Genomic DNA, 20,397 nt, shown 5'->3' with positions numbered 1-20,397 from the left:
ATGAAGATATTAAACACATAAGAATTATTTCTGGATAAGTAAGGCTTACAGGTGAGTTACATCTAGCCAATCCTAACCACACCATGTCCCGGGGTGCTTTTTAAAGCATTACAAATAAATAAAACTCTAAAACCCAAACAATTTGTGTGTTTTTTTGTCCGAAAACGGTCAAATCCTGAAGTTCTTTGATCTCATTATGTGTCACTATAGCTTCCAGTCTTTCAGAAGCTGCTCATTCTGCTACCCTACTCATCAGAGAGAAATAACCACAACACCAGAAGCCAATCATGAGATACACGCATGCAAACAAGATGGAAGTGGATCCACACAGTTAGTTGATTAAATCAAACATTATGGGAACAAAGGTGACTCAGTAAAGATTCATGATTGGAATGGGTCAGGATGGCAGTGGAATCATTTGATTTGCCTTCCACACTGAAAATTAAGATGTAGATGCTAGGATAATGTGTAACTGGTTCATACTTTTTTAGGATGTTCCTCTGCAGGCTTCTCTTCTTTCTGAAATAACGTTGAAACCATAAGGTCAACAAAATTCCCAGAACAGAGCCTCTTGCCTGCAAATCCTTGCGGGTAACCTGTTCTCTTTACTACCCCACTGTGCACAGGGTGCTGCAGGCACAATGCAAAAGCACACTTCCTAGAAAGGGAAGAACGGCACGCGCTCCGTCAACTTTTTTCCCCACTGCTTTTCTGAAAATACGTCTATTTCTCTGGTCAGATTTCAGGGCTTTCATAAAATCCCAGCCACCTGGGCACGGCCCTTGTAGTGAAGTGGTCTAAATGGAGCTGTCCCACAGGTCATGTTAGGAAAGCACTTTGCCATCTGCAGGGGAAGGTGTGTGACTTACCCGGCTCCTAGAGTCCACGTTTAACAGGCATACCCCACAAGCAAGTTCCTGAGCATTTTTAATACCAGGCCGCAGCATACAAGAGGAAAAATCCAGTGAATTTTCATCAGGCTGTGAAAACCAGACAAATGGGTGAGAACCTGGCATTTCCAAATGCTGTTAGCTTCCCTCCAATGATTACCCATCCCCAATAGGTCCAAGAGCAAATTAGGTAAACTCTCTAATACCACTAATACAATCATTCCATTTCCCAAACACCGAGTACCTGCATGTTCCAGTAGGGATGCTAGCACGAGGAAAAAAACCGGGCCCTGTCCTCTGAACTCAGTGTAGGGCGGGGGCCAGGTGGGTCTCGGGCAACACAGGTGATGAAAGCCCTACTAGGGGTAAGTACGGAGTGACAGGGCACATGGGACGGGGGACTGACTCCAACCCCAGGGGAAAGCAGCCTGATGGCAGAGACATCTTCCCAGAACTTAGAAACAACTTGGCTGAGTCCTCATGGACGTACTACGCTAGGTGAAGGGGATGGAATGGATGAGTAGGGAGGGAAGGATGCTTATTCTATGTAGAACAAGCAGGCCAGGCAAAGGATCTCAGCAGAAGACTGGGTATGGGGGGAAGTCTAGGGGCTGGGAGCCAAGCTTATGAAAGAGGTAAGAGACGGAATTGGAATGAGGCCTAAAGGAAAATATGGGGCTGAGGCTTTATCCTGGGAAGCTGTTAGGGTTCTAATTGGATCATGACAATTCTGGTTGCAGTGTAGGCAGTGAATTAGGGGAGGCAATCTTCAAAGTATGGGCCTCACAAGGCTGTTGTAGCATTCCAGGACCCAGACATGGAAGGTCTGAACTAAGGTAGCAACAGTGGGGAGCGGAGAGCAATGGGCACATGAAGAATCTAGTAAGGCAGTAGAGTCAACAGGACTGGGTGACCTTTAGTATGCAAGGAGCGGGGAGGCATAGGCAACTGAGAGATTCACCATAATAAGGTACATGAGAGCAGACCAGGGTTGGGAATGGAGGATGGCAGGAGAAGAGCTCAGTGTGAGCTGCCTATGGGACAGCCAAGTTCTGATGTTATATAAGCAGGCAGATGGATATACAGTCCTAGTGTTCGAGGGGAAGAGACCTGGAAGTTACCAGCTAGTAAGTAGACGCCTGCCCTGGCTGGTTTTGCTCAGTGGATAGAGCATCAGCCTGCTGACTGAAGGGTCCAGGGTTCAATTCCGGTCAAGGGCACATGCCCGGGTTGTGGGCTCAATCCCCAGTAGGGGGTGTGCAGAAAGCAGCCAATCAATGATTTTCTCTCATCATTGATGTTTTTCTCTCTTCTTCTCTGAAACCAATAAAAAATATATTTATTTTATTTTATTTTATTTTTTTTAAAATATATTTTATTGATTTTTTACAGAGAGGAAGGGAGAGAGATAGAGAGTTAGAAACATCGATGAGAGAGAAACATCGATCAGCTGTCTCCTGCACATCTCCTACTGGGGATATGCCCGCAACCCAGGTACATGCCCTTGACCCGAATCGAACCTGGGACCTTTCAGTCCGCAGGCCGACGCTCTATCCACTGAGCCAAACCGGTTTCGGCAATAAAAAATATATTTAAATAAATAAATCACAAAGGCTTGAACAAAAATTTTAAAAAAATAAGTAGAGCTCTTACTTGTGCTAAGCACCACATTAAGGTCTTTACATGCATCATCTAATTTATTCTTTACCACAAATCTATGAACTATGGAGAGTGCAGCCTAATGATTAAAAGGGCAGGTCCCCAACTTTAGAAAGCTGTTAATTTCTTTAAAAAAAATCGTATTGATTTTTTAGAGAGGAAGGGAGAGGGCTGGAGAGTTTAGAAACATCGATAAGAGAGAAACATTGATCAGCTGCCTCCTGCACATCTCCTACTGGGGATGTACCCGCAACCAAGGTACATGCGCTTGACCAGAATCGAACCTGGGACCTTTCAATCCGCAGGCCAACGCTCCATTCACTGAGCCAAACTGGTTAGGGCAGCTGTTAATTTCTTAAAAGTTAAAATATGTATCTACTATACGAACTTGCAATTCCACTCTTATTTATCCAAGAGAAATGAAAACCTGTTAACAAAAAGTGTTGCACAAAAAGTGTTCATAGCAGCTCTTTTCATATTAGCCCAAACTGGAATTAGCATGTCTATAAACAATAAAATGGATTAAAAAGAAACATGATATATTAATACAATGGAATATTACTCTGGTTAAAAAAAAAGATCAAATTGGCATACAACAAATTTACAGATAAATTTTTACAATATGCTAAGCAAAAGGAGACAGACACAAGAACATATATACTACGTAAGTTCATTTATAGAAAGTTCTAAAACAAGTACATCTATGGTGATAGAAGTCTAGGGAAAACTGATCACTGGATGTTTTGGAATCAGATCAGGGGACTGACTGGGAAGGGGCAAGATAGAACTTTAGAGGTTGATGAAAATACTCCATATATTGATGGGATGTAGGATACATTGCTGTATGCATTTGTCAAAACTGATCTAACGATACATTTAAGATCTGTGCATTTCATTTTACGTAAATTATTCCTCAACTAAGAAAAACATTTGAATAACAAAGAAACAAAAAACCCAAATCCAACACCAAAGCAAAATAATGATTCAGGCCACCTTAAATAAAATATCATTTACTTTAATTTGGAATATTTCATGCATTTAGTAAGATTTTAAAAAAGTTATATTAGCCGAAACCAGTTTGGCTCAGTGGACAGAGCACTGGCCTGCGGACTGAAAGGTCCCGGGTTCGATTCCGGTCAAGGGCATGTACCTGGGTTGCAGGCACATCCCCAGTAGATGTGCAGGAGGCAGCTGATCGATGTTTCTCTCTCATCGATGTTTCCAACTCTCTATCCCTCTCCCTTCCTCTCTGTAAAAAATCAATAAAATATATTAAAAAAAACAAGTTATATTATACACTGACAAGTCCCAGAGCCAGACTGGGATATACAATCCTCAATCTTTAGCCAATGATGAACTGCTAAAATGATGCCCAAGAAGAAGGCTTTGGTAGTAATTACTGTTCACAAGTATTCTCATTCTCCTTCCCTTAAATTAGCCATGGCTGTGCAACCTGCCACGGTCAATAGACTGTGAGCACAAGTTCCGTGTGTCACTTCTGGAAGGAAGCCTTTAAGACCAACGTGCTATTTGTGATGTTCCCTTTACCTTTCCATGGGGACCAGCTATATTCCACATGGTGGAGGGTCTGTCAGCTTAGGTTTCTGAATGGAAAGGACACAGCACAGAGATCCTCCAACTTGAGACAGGCATGTTAGCAGGAACAATAAATAAAGCTTTGTTGTCTTACATCGCTAAGATCAGGGAGGGGTCTGGTTTGTTAACTGCGGCATAACCTAGGCTAATTTGACTGATACAAAGAGTGATCTAGTCACAGATTCCACAAATAATTCCAGATTTTTGGTTTGGGTTACAATGTAACCATTCTTGGCCAATTGTGTAATTTCCCTTATTGCCACTATAACAAATTAACACAAATTTAGTCACTTAAAAGAACATATACTTATTCTCTAAAAGTTCTGGAGGTCAGAATTCTAAAATGGCGTGGCAATGCTGCATTCCCTCTAGAAATTCTGGGGGAGAATCTATTCTTTACCTTTTCCCATTTCTAGAGCCTGCCTATACCCTAGAATCTAGGGCCTAGAATGAGTGATGGCGAACCTGTGACACACGTGTCAGAGGTGACACGTGAACTCATTTTTTCGGTTGATTTTTCTTTGTTAAATAGCATTTAAATATATAAAATATCAAAAATATAAATCTTTGTTTTACTATGGTTGCAAATATCAAAAAATTTCTATATGTGACACGGCACCAGAGTTAAGTTAGGGTTTTTCAAAATGCTGACATGCCAAGCTCAAAAGGTTCGCCATCACTGACCCAGATCATGGTCCCATCTTCCATCTTCAAAGCCAATAGCACAGCACCTGCCAATCTTTCTCGGCTTCGATTGTCATGTGTCTTATTCTCATTCTCACTCTCCTTGGTTCCTCTCAGAAGGATCCTTATGATAACACTGGGCCACCCAGATTATCCAGGGTAAATTTCCCATCAGCATATCCTTAACTCAATCCCATCTGTAAAGCCACTTAACGTAACAAATTCACAAGTTCTGGGGACTAGGAAGTGGGCATCTTTGGGGGGAGGGCATTCTTCTACCAAACACATCCACCTTGTCAACCGAGGACAGCCATGCAGAACGTGATAAAGGTTCTGTCTCACAACACTATGTAGACTGGTAAGATAAATGCTGTCATTATTAAAAATAAACTTCTGATATGCCTCAGCAATAGAAGTAAATACTCAAATTCACTGCTTTTTTCACGTGGAAAAGAAGCACAAAAGAACATGTTATACTGAAGATAATAGTGGAATCAAAGAGCCTGTGTGATCTTCAGTTGACTGGAGGCCAGGAGAGTAACAGTCCTATTTTTTTTCATAAATTTTATATGGCAGAGATGGACTAGTTTTGTTTTACAGGATCGAGTCTTTCTTTGTTCCAAACCTACTAATTTTAACCCATATCCATGAGATAGAATCTTAGATACTAGTAACAATTCACTTGTCTCACTAAAACAAATGTGTTTTGTTTTTTTGAATACTCATCCGAGGGTATTTTCCCATTGATATTTTTAGGGAGAGAAGAGAGTGGGAAAGACAGAGAGAAATATCAATGTGAGAGAAACACATCGGTTGGTTGCCTCCTGCATGAGCCCTGAGGACCAGGGGGGAGCCTGCAACCGAGGTACATGCCCTTGACAGAATCATATCTGGGACCCCTTGGTCTGCAGGCTGATGCTCTATCCACTGAGCCAAACAGGCTAGGGCTAAAATAGATGATTTTTACTTCTGAGTTCCTGCAGTCTGTGCTTAGAGGAGATATGCTTCTACCACAAGAGGGAATTTGAGTCCATGGATAAAGGGCATGTATAAAAGGAAAGGGAACTATAAAACTTTGCTAGTATAACTTCTAACTTAAGATTAAGGAGCTAAGACTTGGAGTTTAAAACTGTGTGCTCTGCTTTTCTTAGCCCAAACATCATGACTGCAATGCAGCACTTCTGGGACATCTTCGCTAGAGAAAAGTAACAGCTGTCTTTTGATGGGAATAATTTCATGGAATCTTCATGGGAAGAAACAAGTGTTTGTTTTTAGCATCTCTTCAGCTGGGACTAACACAATAGGAAGCATAAAGGATTTTTAAAGGATGATGTGCTTTCAAATCCCACATTCGTCAGTTTTAGGCAAGTTTCATCTCTGAGCCCCAATTTCTTCACCTGTAAAAATGGGGATTATACTACTGACCTCATGAAGCTGTTATCAGGATTAAATGAGAACAAATGTAAAGCATATAGTGCAATACCTGGCAGCTTCGAGGTGCAAAATACTGTTCCATCAGTATTTCCGAAATCAGAGAGCTGACGGGCAATCTGGCTCCCTAAGGAACTTAAAATTCTACCTAAAATGAATCAGTGATGTAGAGTTAAAAGGTTCCTATGCAATCTGAATCACGCCTCTAATTTTAGTAATGATTTCACTGCTATCAGCCTCAACCCAGAGTCCTTGCAGTGTGTCGAGTTTTCTTCCAACTGAACTGAACTACATCGACGTTGGTCTGTGCCACTCATATTTATACATCTATGTTCAGAGCAGTAGCTTCTTTCTGACAATCCACACCTTACACTTCCTCTGTGGAACGCATCCTATTCTCCATGCAGCGGGCAGTTCAAGTTAAGTGTTTAGGCCAGGACCTACCAGTTATCAAGAGGAAACGATGTGGTATAACTCAGGAAAAGTATCTGAGCAGAGGATGACTGCTTTTCTGTCATAGCTAACCTGGTGACAAAAGCAATCGTAACTGGGAAAGCACGGGAGATTGGAGAAATGAACACTCAGTGGTCTACATACATCTGCAATGCACCCGTGTTGTCTAGCTGCAGGCTAATTAATACCTATAACCTTACCTCATGTCTAGAAAAAGCCAGGTAAGCTCGCTCTCTAGACATGGATGCCCAAAATGATGTTCCTAATGGGGCTTTGAAGGAGAGGGCACAAATGCCTAGCCACTCACCCCATTTTCCTGACAACTGGCCACCCTGAGGGATTGACAACTATGGAACAGAATGGCAAGACCTTGGCAAACTGAGCAGAGAGGCGCTGATGAACTACAGAGTTAACGAAGCAAAGGGAATACACTGAACTCCACGGTGAACAACTGGCAACACTTCTCTATCCCACAACCTCACAGGTACCCTCACATACATTATTAGCCAAACGACTTCATTTGTAGCTGGAGCTTTGAAATATGTAAAAACCCGTTTCATCACCTAAACACAACCCTATTACCACTCTGGCAAATTTCCTTTCATCTCTGTAGTAACAGTTCTTTGTTATTTCAAACTTTGTGCTCTTTAAAACATTGTTGCGTAACATCCTAGTATGAAGAGCCATACAAATCTGACTAATCCTCTAGCTTTGGACTTTCACGTTATTTCCAATTTTTCACTTTTACAGAGAACAACTTGTACATTTAACTTACTTCTTTCTGAAAGTTTGTATTTAGAACTGCTGCCTTAGGAAGTTTTCCTAAAAGTGGAATTACTCAATCACTGAATGTTTGTAAGGCCTTTGTGTCACTCAACTCTTACTGGTTATCTATGCAGTGCTTGGCACTGTGCTCAGAATGATAACAAAAGAGGCAAACTGTGGTCTTGGTTCCCGTCCTTAAGGAGTTCACAGGCTGAGGGAAAGCATACTGCCAAACATGTCTGTCATAGGGTGGTACCAATTTACATTTCCTAATACATTTCCTAAGGAATAGTCACATTGTACCACATCAACACTGTTAGGATTCAAATAAACCAAACAAAAGTGTGTCTGCAATGACTTCTGGGGGATGATGCAGAGTTCAGAAGGTAAAGCAGTCTAACAGAGAGAGAGAGGCAGGGCGCTCCGAGAGACGGAAAGAACCTTGGACACTGAGCTAAGGAGTTTACACTTGATCCTGTAGACACGGAGAGGCACTGTGGGATTTTAAAGGGGACTTAGTAACACAATCGGATTTACATTTTAGAAAGAAATGTCTAGTAGTGGTGTGCAGAAGATATTGGTAAGGCACAAAACAAATTAACCAGTAACTCTATGCGGTCAGAAGTGAAAAAGATCTGAATGGTTTAATACATTTAAAAAAGTGAATATTTGCCCTAGCCATTGGGCTCAGTGGATACAATGCCGGCCTGCGGACCAAAAGGTCCTGGGTTTGATTCCAGTCAAGGGCATATACCTCGGTTGCAGGCTCCTCCCCAGCCCGGGCGCGTTGCAGGAGGCAACCAATGGAGGAGTGTTTCTCACATCAATATTTCTCTGTCTTTTCCTCTCTCTTCCACTCTCTAAAAATCAATGGAAAAATATCCTCAGGTGAGGATAAAAAAAAAGTGAGTTTTCCATTTCTTTATTTTCTATTATTAATATGGATTTTAAGAATGCCACAAATTTTTGCCAAACTCATTAAATTTAACCTCTTGAATTCAGATTTCTAGAAGTATTTCATATCACCAAATAAATGTAACTTATCTTATTTTCAAATATTTATACTTCACTTCTTATTGTATTGGTCAGAATAGTATTTAAAAAAAATAATTACCCAAACTGTATGATTTTAGGTTATAAATTGAAAAATGGTCCAAAGGAACAATAGAGATTTTGGAAATGATTTAAGCTCTTTAAGAATTTAATATTACAGGAGAACCAAGATGGCGGCATAGGTTAACGCCGGAGTTTGCTGCTTTGAACAACTACTTCAAAAGTGAAACTAAAAGACGGAACGGACATCACCCAAAACCACTGGAATGCTGGCTGAGTGGAAGTCCTACAACTAGGAGGAAAGAGAAACGCATACAGACACTCAGAGGAGGCGCAGTGCTGAAGTCAAATTCTGAGGTACAGAGTGCGCGCGCAGAGCGGGCTGGCGGCGGAGGGCGCGGTTGGCGTTTTCAATCGGGAGGGAGTCGCAGACTCTGAGCTCCAGATCCGGGCGAGTCTTTAGGGACCCAGACTCAAACGGGAGAAGCGGGACTGCCTGGCTTCGGTCAGAGCGAGTGCAGCTTTCTCTCAGAGCTTTGCAGCGGGTGCTGGGACTCAGAGAGGCAGAGCCCCTGGGGACAGGACTGAGAGCCGCCATAACTGCTCTCTCCGGCCCACCCTGTTGATCCTGTGCGACCCGCCCCGCCCAAGCCCTGCACAGAGGCATTTGCCGGATAGCCTCAGGCAAACGCCAGATTAGCACCTCCCTAGAGGACAGAAGTTTTCTCACTGCTGACACAGCTGATTCTCATAGCCACTTGGCCTGGAGGTCAAACCCTCCCTGGAATTAGCTACAACAATCAAGATTTAACTATAAGACCACGAACAAAGACCACTAGGGGGTGCACCAAGGAAGCATAACAAAATGCGGAGACAAAGAAACAGGTCAAAATTGTCAATGGAAGATATAGAGTTCAGAACCACACTTTTAAGGTCTCTCAAGAACTGTTTAGAAGCCGCCGATAAACTTAATGAGATCTACAAGAAAACTAATGAGACCCTCGATGTTATATTGGGGAACCAACTAGAAATTAAGCATACACTGACTGAAATAAAGAATATTATACAGACTCCCGACAGCAGACCAGAGGAGCGCAAGAATCAAGTCAATGATTTGAAATGCGAGGAAGCAAAAAACACCCAACCGGAACAGCAAAATGAAAAAAGAATCCAAAAATGCAAGGATAGTGTAAGGAGCCTCTGGGACAGCTTCAGGCGTACCAACATCAGAATTATAGGGGTGCCAGAAGATGAGAGAGAGCAAGATATTGAAAACCTATTTGAAGAAATAATGACAGAAAACTTCCCCCACCTGGTGAAAGAAATGGACTTACAAGTCCAAGAAGCGCGGAGAACCCCAAACAAAAGGAATCCAAAGAGGACCACACCAAGACACATCATAATTAAAATACCAAGAGCAAAAGATAAAGAGAGAATCTTAAAAACAGCAAGAGAAAGAAACTCAGTTACCTACAAGGGAATACCCATACGACTGTCAGCTGATTTCTCAACAGAAACTTTGCAGGCCAGAAGGGAGTGGCAAGAAATATTCAAAGTGATGAATACCAAGAACCTACAACCAAGATTACTTTATCCAGCAAAGCTATCATTCAGAATTGAAGGTCAGATAAAGAGCTTCACAGATAAGGAAAAGCTAAAGGAGTTCATCACCACCAAACCAGGATTATATGAAATGCTGAAAGGTATCCTTTAAGAAGAGGAAGAGGAAGAAAAAGGTAAAGATACAAATTATGAACAACAAATATGCATCTATCAACAAGTGAATCTAAGAATCAAGTGAATAAATAATCTGATGAACAGAATGAACTGGTGATTATAATAGAATCAGGGACATAGAAAGGGAATGGACTGACTATTCTTGGGGGGGAAAGGGGTGTGGGAGATGCGGGAAGAGACTGGACAAAAATCGTGCACCTATGGATGAGGACAGTGGGTGGGGAGTGAGGGCGGATGGTGGGGCGGGAACTGGGAGGAGGGGAGTTATGGGGGGAAAAAAGAGGAACAAATGTAATAATCTGAACAATAAAGATTTAATTAAAAAAAAATCAACAAAACAAAACAAAACAAAAAAAAGAATTTAATATTACAAACAAAAGCAATATAATACTGGGGAGAGAATTTGCTGTTTAAGACACATTGTCTGGGGTTAGGGTTAGAAATGCTAAGGAAGGAATTCAAACCAATGCTTTGCAAAATACACAAATATATATATGATTTAAGAGGATGGGTTAAGAATGAATGTTTTCCAGAGCCTAACCTGGTACTATTCAACCAATTGCACAAATGTTCTGTCCTTCCTTTAACATAATATGATACATACCAGTAGGCACCTTCATCTTCCAATAAGTGTCGTCACAGGAATGTACACTCTGCTTTACAACTTATGTTTCTGGAAAGGAAAGCAGCCTGAATGGGCTTACCGTGAGTGTGGCAAGTGACATGAAGCCGATTAGGTTATTCCACACTTTATCGATGTCCTTAAGCAACTGCTGCAGCTTCTCACTGCACACTGCGGTGGCTTTTATCCCCAGCTCCACACGTTTGGTCACCCTGTACACTTCAACAACACCTGACGGGGTGAGAGAGTAGAGAGTTAGGTGCTGGAAGTTTATCAAGAGCAGAACTGCTTGTTGTTATCTTAGTTGGAAAAAAGGACTATATCTGGACAGAGGTGAATGTACTATTTCTTGGGACCAACCATTTCTCAATGCTTCAGTTTAACTGACTGGTAAGAGCATAAACTCTAGAGCTACTCTGCTTGGATTCAAATCCCAGCTCTGTCCCTTACTAGCTGTGTAACCTTGGGCAAGTCACATAACCTTTCTATGCATCTATTTCCTCATCTGTAAAACTGGGTTAATAATAGCACCTCCACAGAGGATGGTTGACGGGATTAAATTGGTTAATACTATAAAAGGCTTAGAACAGTGTCCTAGAACAGTAGGTATTATGCAAGTATAACTATTTTTTTCTCTCGATTTTTTAGTCTATCTGTTTGAATTTGGGAAATACCATTAAAATTGCTGAAAATGGGAATATTAAAATTTTAAAAGACTCTGTCAATATCATTATAAACTAATTAAGAACTATCTTACTCCTGTAATGCCCACTGATTTACACTCTGCGGTTTCATGTATCGTTTACACACTTAACAGAATTCAGAACAGTCCTTTTCCTATGGTTTCTGAGTACGGATGATAGGTGCCACGTATCTCTGCATTCTAAGGAGAGGCACCAGACCCATCTGCAACCCTTACCCCAGCTTCTATGAGAGAGAACTGGAGGACCCCTGGGGGGTCTTCAGTGGTATGTCATCAGCCCTATGGCTTGTCCTCTTCCTTTCCTAGGGGAAGGGCAGGAATTATTGTCTACCCTATGCCAAGTGAGGGGACCTCTAAGACAATCTTTCATAGATACCAGGAAAAGTATTCGAAGGAGACACAGGCAGCCCTGTGAACATCTGTTTATGCAGAATTGTGCCTGTCTGGGTGGGAAAGAGGAACTAGAGTGAGGGGGCAGGAGCAAAGGAGAAACCACATCCCTTCACTATCCATTCACCCATCAAATATACTTCAGTGACTACTATGTGCCAGGCACTAATCTAGCTGTTGGAGAAATAGCAGTGAACAAAACAGGCCAAAATCCTTCCCTACTTGGAGGTTCCTTCTAGTGGAGGGAGACAGATAATAAACAAGAACGATAAGTAGCCCTAGCTGGTTTGGCTCAGTGGATAGAGTGTCGGCCTGCAGACTGAAGGGCCCCAGGTTCGATTCCAGCCAAGGGCACATGCCTGGGTTGCAGGCTTGATCCCCAGTGGGGGGCATGCAGCAGGCAGCCGATCAATGATTCTCTCCCATCATTGATGTTTCTATCTCTCTATCCCTCTCCCTTCCTCTCTAAAATCAATAAAAATATATATTAAAAAAATTATAATAAGTAAAATACACAAGATGTTAAAGGTGATAAGGCTAGGGAGAAAGTCAAGCAGGGAAAGGGACAGGAAGTGCCAGGGTGGACAGAGGGGATACAGTTGAGTAAGGGGGCCAGGGAAGACCTCAGTTAGAAGGTGACATGTGAGTGAAGATCTGAAAAAGATTAGGGTCCAGTGCTTGTAGCTCTTGGCCACAGGCTAAGCCTGAGCTTGGGGCGGGAGGAACACTGAATAAACAGAGATTGAGGTTTCAGGTTGGACTGGGATTTTTAATAGCTGAAGGTGGCCAGGAAGTTAAGGAATCGGTGATACTATTAAGGGATAGAGAAACGAAATGACAGTAAAGACAGGCATTGACTGGAGACCCAATGATTTCATTCTAATGCATCACCTTGTTCAGATTCCTTGATAAACCAGTAACACAGATATAATTTTACATTGTTGCTATTATAACAAGGACTGGCAAGCATGGCCATAGAGATCTTAAGTCAAATAGTCAAATAATCATGTCTGCCAATGACATATCTTATCTACAAATGCAGATGCTACTTAATAAAGCCATATGTAACTTGAGACCTAAATTAAACTACTTAACATAAGGGAAAACTAAAAATATTTCAAAGTGTCATGATTTTTGAATAAGTAAAGTATAAAAGAACATACCTAATAAATATTCCATGCCTTGAGCTGACTGAATTACTTCTGTGCACACAGAACTACTACTGATTCCATTTAAGGTATCATTTGCTTTCTTAATGACCTACAAGAAATGAAATCACATCACCTTACATAATCAAGAAAAGTCATTGCAAATCAAATTATTAGTAGTAGAAAACCCAAGCCAAGAGGTGTGAAAAAGCATGACTAACTGATGTATGTACGTAACTATGCTAAAACAAACCTGAGAATTTAATTTTAACCTTGGAGAAACAACCCTCCATTTCTTTGGAAGTGGAAAGACAGAGGTTCTTTAGCTAAAATATTAATTTAGGCAGAGTTAATGATATCAGTTGTTATTTCTTAAACACAGTGACAGATGAGGGCACAACTGACAAATGAGCCAGTGTATGCTATTACAAATGTAAAAGAAGCCTCACTTAAGATGTATGACTTTTTCCCGGCCAGTGTGGCTCAGTGATTGAGCATCAATCTATGAACCAGGAGGTCATGGTTCAATTCCCAGTCAGGACACATGCCCAGGTTGTGGACTCGATCCCCGGGAGGGGGGGGGGTGCAGGAGGCAGCTGATTGATGATTCTCTCTCATCACTGATGTTTTTCTCTCTCTCTCTCTCTCTCTCTCTCTCTCTCTCTCTCTCTCTCTCTCTCTCCCCCTCTCTCCCTCTCTCCCTCTCTCCCTCTCTCCCTCTCTCCCTCTCCCTCTCTCCCTCTCTCCCTCCCCCCCTTTCCTCTATCTGGAATCAATAAAAATATGTATTTTTTTAAAAAAGATGTATGACTTTCCACAGAGCTTCACTTTGCACAAGGCAATCAAGGTAGGGCTCTCTTTAATTGTGCCTTTGTCCATTCAAAAGAACTAAAGAGGAAGCAAAATGATACAAGACAGAGCTTACACATAGGTGAACACCACAAAAGTGACATACTCACTTCTAGGGCACTCCTCAGGCACCTCTGCCATTCATATGCATATCTCTCATTCTCCTGTGAATTTCATAAAAAGAACTGAGTTAAAAGGGCAAGTCTGGAATCCTCTATTTATAACTGTCAATCCAGAAGGCACTGGAAGATTTTCCTTTTTTATTAAAATCACTCTAGTTCAAGTACAGTTTCTCTTACGAATCCACTAATGACTATTTTAAATTATTAATAAATGTAACTTCAAAGCACATGTCTTACGGATCTGAGGACAATGCTTTGTGACTGCTCCCCTCTGCAAATGTCGCCTCATTTTTCTAGTGATAGCATAAACTTCTTCACCGGTACTCACCACACAGGTGTCTAGTACAAGATCCCATGTCAAATCACTGGCTTTCCACAGTTACAATTCTGTGTGAGTGTGAGTGTGTGTGTACATGCATATATGCATGTGTATGATGACAGGAGTGGGGGGGAGAATGGTTAAGGGTTGGCTGTACGAGGAAAACAGTATGGGATTAAGGTACAGGAAACATAGAAGATTCATAACATTTCCCCCTTCTCCAATATTGATGTTTTAACATTCACTAAAATGATAAAACCTAAGTGTTCAAAAGAATTTCCTTAAACGTGACCCCCTTGTGCAGTCCCATGAATAATTTTGGTTTTCCGGTCACTACCTACTTTCAGTGCCTGCCATATCTGGGAGGTATTTTCATCCAGGGCTAATGTCACCATTCTCTCACTTTAGTTGCATATTTTATGTCTGGTGCCTTGCGTCTCTCTGCCCCTCGTGTCACAGAGGAAAGCTGCAAGCCTTTTTTCTCCGGGCCCTCCGTGCTCAGCTGGTCCTTTACCTGACCCCCGTGGAACACTACCCCGCTCACCTCCACCTCTCCCGTCAGATCTTTGTACTTGTCACGGATGACAGGCAGAGCGGGCTTCTCACTCAGAGTGTTGGAACGGTCTCTGAAAGGCTGCTCCAAAGCCGGAGAAGGAGCAGAATGGCTTATTTCTTTATCACCAAGGCTCAAACTCCTCTTGTGTGATCCTGGGAGTAGATGGCACAGTTAAAGGTTTTGATTGCTCAGCTTAGTGCAAGCCGAGGCTCTTGCTAACGTGACCTCTTCTGCAGATGTTTATGTCATGAGACATTCAGAAAAACCAACCTCATTCATTCTGTCTGGCAAGCTACATGTTGAATCCTTTCCATTGTTCTCTCTTGCTTAGCGTTTCCCCGCCTTTAATTTTCTCCACTATTCTTCCCTGATCTATCATAATTCTTGCATAACTCTACGTGCAGAATCATTGGAGTTTGGAGGCCTAAAGTGTCTTTCTAAATATCAGTGCGTCAGAGTTGTGCTGCTTTTCCAGTCCTTAGTTATGGATATGCACCAATCTCCTACATACTCTCTCAATCTAATGGAAATCAATGATCCCTTCTGCCAAGGTGGGCTCACAGCAGAAAGGGCAAACTCAAATGTCTTCAAAAAGCAGGCAAGTAAATGACTTAGTCAGCTGCAGATTGGAAGTGCTGGGGACTGTGACACTGGAGAGAGCACACCCCATCAATTAAAGGGCTTAGTATTGCCAGATATTACTTTTTAAGAAAAGCTAGAAATCCAGATTGGGAAATCTCATGATTTTTACATATTGGTAACTGCTTCTCACATTTAAGAAACCTTGTTTGTGAGTCAATAAAACAGGTCTGCAGACTGGATCCAGATCTACAGCTACCACATTGCAGCCTCTGGATTAAAAACTACAGGATGTAGCCAGGGAACAAGAGCAGAGCTAACTTGCCCACAAGTGGATCAAATCCATTTCTCTGGTACTTTTAACCCAGTACACCTCTAAGCAAACAAGCTAATGAACAACAACAGGCTGTGTGGTTAGCTCAAAAAGCAGTTATCTGAGGGATACTGGTTTGACTTCAGTTCAGTCTCAGGGAAACTTTTTTCTTTTTTCTTTTTTTATAGCTATCTGTAATAGACTGATTTCAAACACTGGAAAATCTATATCCTGCTAAACCAAGGACCAACTTTTTATCCTAAGAACATGTAACACCTTAGTGGAAAAAAACAAACCAACACCACAATAAAAATCTATGTTGAAAGCTACTCACCTTGAACAGAAAGGTCAAAGGTTGCCAGTTCACTTTTGATCATTTCTTCACTGGATTTCATTTTGCTTTGTGAATTGGCCACTAAGAAGTCAAATTTGCTGATTTTGGGCTTTTCACTTTGAAACTCTCCAAAGTCATCTGAACATTCTTTGGGAGTGTCGTGAGAAGTGCCACTGGAAGTAGGGCTTGGACATGGGGCCTCTTGGCTCCATTCAGCTGCATGTAGGTCCTGTCTTGTGAAATCTTTATAGTCCCTGCTTTCATATTCCTTTGGCTCACTGGTCTGAGGAATCACATCTTTAAAATTGGCAAAAGCTGGGAAGGGAGTCTCTGGAAGAGCATCTTCACTTCCAAAGGTTGTGACTTTGGACAGAGATGTCATGGTGATGTTTTCGGAACTGCCAAATGAAGTCTCTTTCTTTTGTAGAACTGAGGCAGCTGAGGAGGATCTGCTTCCTGCTGAGAGGACAAATGGAGAGAGTTTTCTGCCCTGAGATGCATCATCCCTGTCTGACCAGTCATAGCTTGTAAGTGTGCTCACTGCAAAATTGCTACTGTAGGTTCCAAAAGCAGCATATTTTAAGTCCTCTATATCTGAAAGGGAAATAAGACCCCACAATTAGAGGCAAGCTCACAATTTAGGCAAAATGCCCTAAACTTTGCAGAAGCAAAATGTCTAGCATATCTGATTAGTTTTATGCTATACTGGAGTTAACTAAATTTAGAGCTTGTACTAAAATTAAAGGAGTTGAGCTGTAAAATCTGATCTTTAAAAACCCACGTAGCCTTGACTCGTCATTTATATTTAGTTACAAGGAGAAGTTTTCTTTGGATATAAAAACTACTAAAAAAAAGATAGGTTCATCTACCAATGTATATACTATTTCATATGAGAAGAGGGCTATTTCATAAATAGTTCGTTTATAAACTTTAAAATGTATTTACAATATTCCCTGCTTAAAGCATGCCTCTTTTGCCTTGACTTCGTTGAAAAAAACGTTCCTTTAAAACATGGACATATGAAATGTACATGACAAACTAAAAATTGACGATTTCTCAAAACTAGAATGAAAATAATGTTACTTAACTTTTAATCAATTATTAGGAGTTTCTGTCTCAAGCCAGGCCAAATATGAGGATTTCAATTAAGCAGTTACTTACCTAGTTGTTATTTTGGTCAACATGGGCGTCATATTGCTGTGATGGCGTATGAGGAAAGAAAAATCAACCTAATCTACATTAGTCCCTAAAAAACAGAGGTAAAGGTCTGGGTCCTGTTGCGCTCCTGTTCCTCCTTCAACTATGTTCAGCCCCTCATAAAAAAAAAAAAAATAAGAAGAAGAAGAATAAAAGAAAAAGAAAGAAAGGAATGCTGGGGCAAAAGACTTATTTTAGATTCGTAGTATATGTTTTAGTAATTTAAGTGGTAGCATAAAACAGCAAAGAGAATGTAGGTTTTTAATTTAGACAGACCTGGGTTCAACTTGCAGCCCTGCCACCTATGACTTATGTGACACTAGGCAAGCTATTTCACATTTTTTAACCTTGGTTTGTTATCTGTAAGATGAAAATACCAAGGACATTGGAAGAGATGTGTTGTGACAATTAACGATGATGTGTGTAAAGGAGCCAGGGCCTGGTAAGCAATACAAAATAGCAGCATTTGTACAGCATAGTGGCCACCAGCCTCCATTTGACATGTAGTTGCTACGTTAGGGCCTAAAATGAAATTATTTCAAAGTAAAAATGAAATGTCTACTCATCATTTTAGTGGTCTTACTAGAGAAACTTTCTTGTCCATATTCAAAAATCAAAACCAGCCAAGGCTGAATAACACGTACACAACAGCACGTGGAGAAGCTAGCGACCTTTCAGCAGCACAGTCCAGTCTGGCTAACATGTTTAGTTTCATTTTAGTCACTATCTACAAGGCCAGAAGGCCACACGCCACACTCCTCTCTGACAACCCAAACATGGTTTCCAAAGCAAATGCTCAAGCCCTCGCCCGGTTGGCTCAGTGGACAGAGCATCGGCCTGCGGACCAAAGGGTCCTGGATTCAATTCCGATCAAGGGCATGTATCTTGGTTGCAGGCTCCTCCCTAGCCCGGGCCCTGGTCAGGGCACGTGCAGGAGGCAACCAATCAATGTGTTTCCCTCACATAGATATTTCTCTCTCTCTCTCCCTCTCTCTTCCACTCTCTGTAAAAATCAGTGGAAAAAAATATCCTTGAGTGAAGATTAAAAAAAAAAAATTAAAAGAAAATGCTCAAAAGTTTTGTGACTCAGATTTTCATAACTAAGGAGGTGAACCCACACTAGGTTATTTTGTCTTTGTTTCCCAGCAACACTGCACAGTTTGAGTTAAGGGACTCCTGACATTTCCACAGCTCTTCTAACAGCATACCCCACATCTGTCTCTTTAAACTGTATTAGGAAAGGGTACTAAATTAAAAACAAAAATGAAACACCCTAGGTGTATAAAAAGGCCAATCAGTAAAAAGCATATATCATTCCCAAAACAGTGTATTTTAAAATTCTATATGTACATGGTACTTTTCAAATTTGGCTTATTAAACAGGAGAAAAAAAGGTTCAGGTGAATGAATGAAAGAGACTTTAGACAAAATGCTTTCTTATTTCTTAGTCTCTGGCTGAGCTGTGTTCTGTTTTCCCCACTACTACTTAAAGGGACTAGAACAGTGGTTCTCAACCTTGGCTGCACATTAGAATCGCCTGGAAATCTTTTTAAAATCCTGATTTCTGGGCCTCATCCTCCGGAAATTCTGTTTCTTTGTTACTAATGTTGTGGCCCCACCCCATAACAAAGAAACAGAATTTCCAGAGGATGAGGGCCAGAAATCAGGATTTTAAAAAGATTCATTCCCAGGTGATTCTAATGTGCAGCCAAGGTTGAGAACCACTGGGCTAGAAGGTACCCTGATTCAAACAAGGTGAAATTCAATCAGGAGGCAGATGAAGTTAACACAAGACTTGTCTTCCAGGGGTACATTCAGAAGAATGTTTCACAATACAGATATTTTTATTATTAGACCCTACCAGAAAGCTCTTTGGGGAAGCTATATTATGAACTGCTCCTAGAATCTCATCTATTAAAAGAGTAGCAATTTTTCTAGAGACCAAAGATAAATTTAGTGAAAAGTTAAGCTCTAGTTTAAACATCACAATCAAGTTTCCAAGGCAATAAAAATACCCTTTTGTGCAATTATGCAACAAGGTGTTTGTTTTTTAAAACAGAAATGATTGTAGTATAATCATATAAAGAATTACGAGAACAGGGATTACTTTAGCTGAAAAAAAGTATTTTTAAAATACTACCAGTCTTTAACAAATCTTATAGTTTATACTTTAAAAAAAAAAGAGTAAATATACAGGATATACTAAAATCAAGCCTTGAGGTTGATTTTTAAATTTTATTTTGCCTATAGTATAAAAAAATCCTTTACTAAAGTGCAATTTATTTGCACACTGTATAAGGAAGTACTAAAACTGATATCTCATAGGAATGTGAAAACACTGTATTCCTAAACCTTAGCATTTATAAACAACATAAAAACAACATAATGAATATTAGTAATTTTCTAAGAAAATAGGTAAATCAGGAAAATTCCTTACTTCCCATGTTAATAGTTCTACACTTTCTAAGCAGTAAAATTCTATTTGTATGATGGTCTTAAAAATATTAAAGATTCTTTAACACCTACAACATAAGTGATGGAAGCTCTATTTGGAAAAATAATATGAAATAACCCACAGTTTAATTTGTAATCACCAAAGTTGCCACAGATGGGTTTTCAATTTGATAGCTGAATTCTACTAGTAAACATTGCAAGAGAAAAAGAAAACAGAATGGATGCGATAAAATGTACAGAGAATCACTACTACATTTCCAATTCTACTGAAGAACTCTGACGCTGTGCTAGGCTGAACTGCAATTGCACACAGATAATAGGCCAAATTGTGTGCTTTAATACATATAATTGTTTGCAACCAGGAATGTCCTATTACAAAGGCCAAAGGAATAAACTATACAATCTGCCTTTCATCCTGTATCTCAAATCATGACACGGATTTCTTGCTTATGGTAGTAAGTAACCCTATCAGTCTTCTATAACCTCCATTGAAATCCCTTCTAAACCAATGTTACACATGAAAACAAGGCATTTCTTGGAACAA

The 20,397-nt window shown here is 40.7% G+C and overlaps 1 protein-coding gene across 4 annotated transcripts in view; it reads right to left on the bottom strand.

The window, feature by feature from the left end:
- SYNRG (synergin gamma) overlaps positions 1 to 20,397 on the bottom strand; it is a 62,643-nt gene that overhangs the window by 2,920 nt on the left and 39,326 nt on the right. For 3 of the 4 annotated variants that reach the window (XM_081108763.1, XM_081108761.1, XM_081108762.1), the window contains 7 exons: positions 16,204 to 16,797; positions 14,966 to 15,129; positions 14,091 to 14,144; positions 13,147 to 13,243; positions 10,973 to 11,121; positions 870 to 980; positions 484 to 519 (listed from right to left, as the gene is read on the bottom strand). In XM_081108763.1, coding sequence (XP_080964889.1) covers positions 484 to 519; positions 870 to 980; positions 10,973 to 11,121; positions 13,147 to 13,243; positions 14,091 to 14,144; positions 14,966 to 15,129; positions 16,204 to 16,797 — 1,205 coding nt within the window. The remainder of the gene's footprint in view (positions 1 to 483; positions 520 to 869; positions 981 to 10,972; positions 11,122 to 13,146; positions 13,244 to 14,090; positions 14,145 to 14,965; positions 15,130 to 16,203; positions 16,798 to 20,397) is intronic. The other variant, XM_081108764.1, reaches the window with a different exon arrangement.

This window comes from Myotis nattereri (assembly GCF_964212035.1).
Source record: "Myotis nattereri genome assembly, chromosome: 16".
Classification (NCBI taxonomy): domain Eukaryota; kingdom Metazoa; phylum Chordata; class Mammalia; order Chiroptera; family Vespertilionidae; genus Myotis; species Myotis nattereri.
The sequence above is the reverse complement of the archived record's forward strand: the minus strand, read 5'-3'. Positions and strand labels throughout refer to the sequence as shown.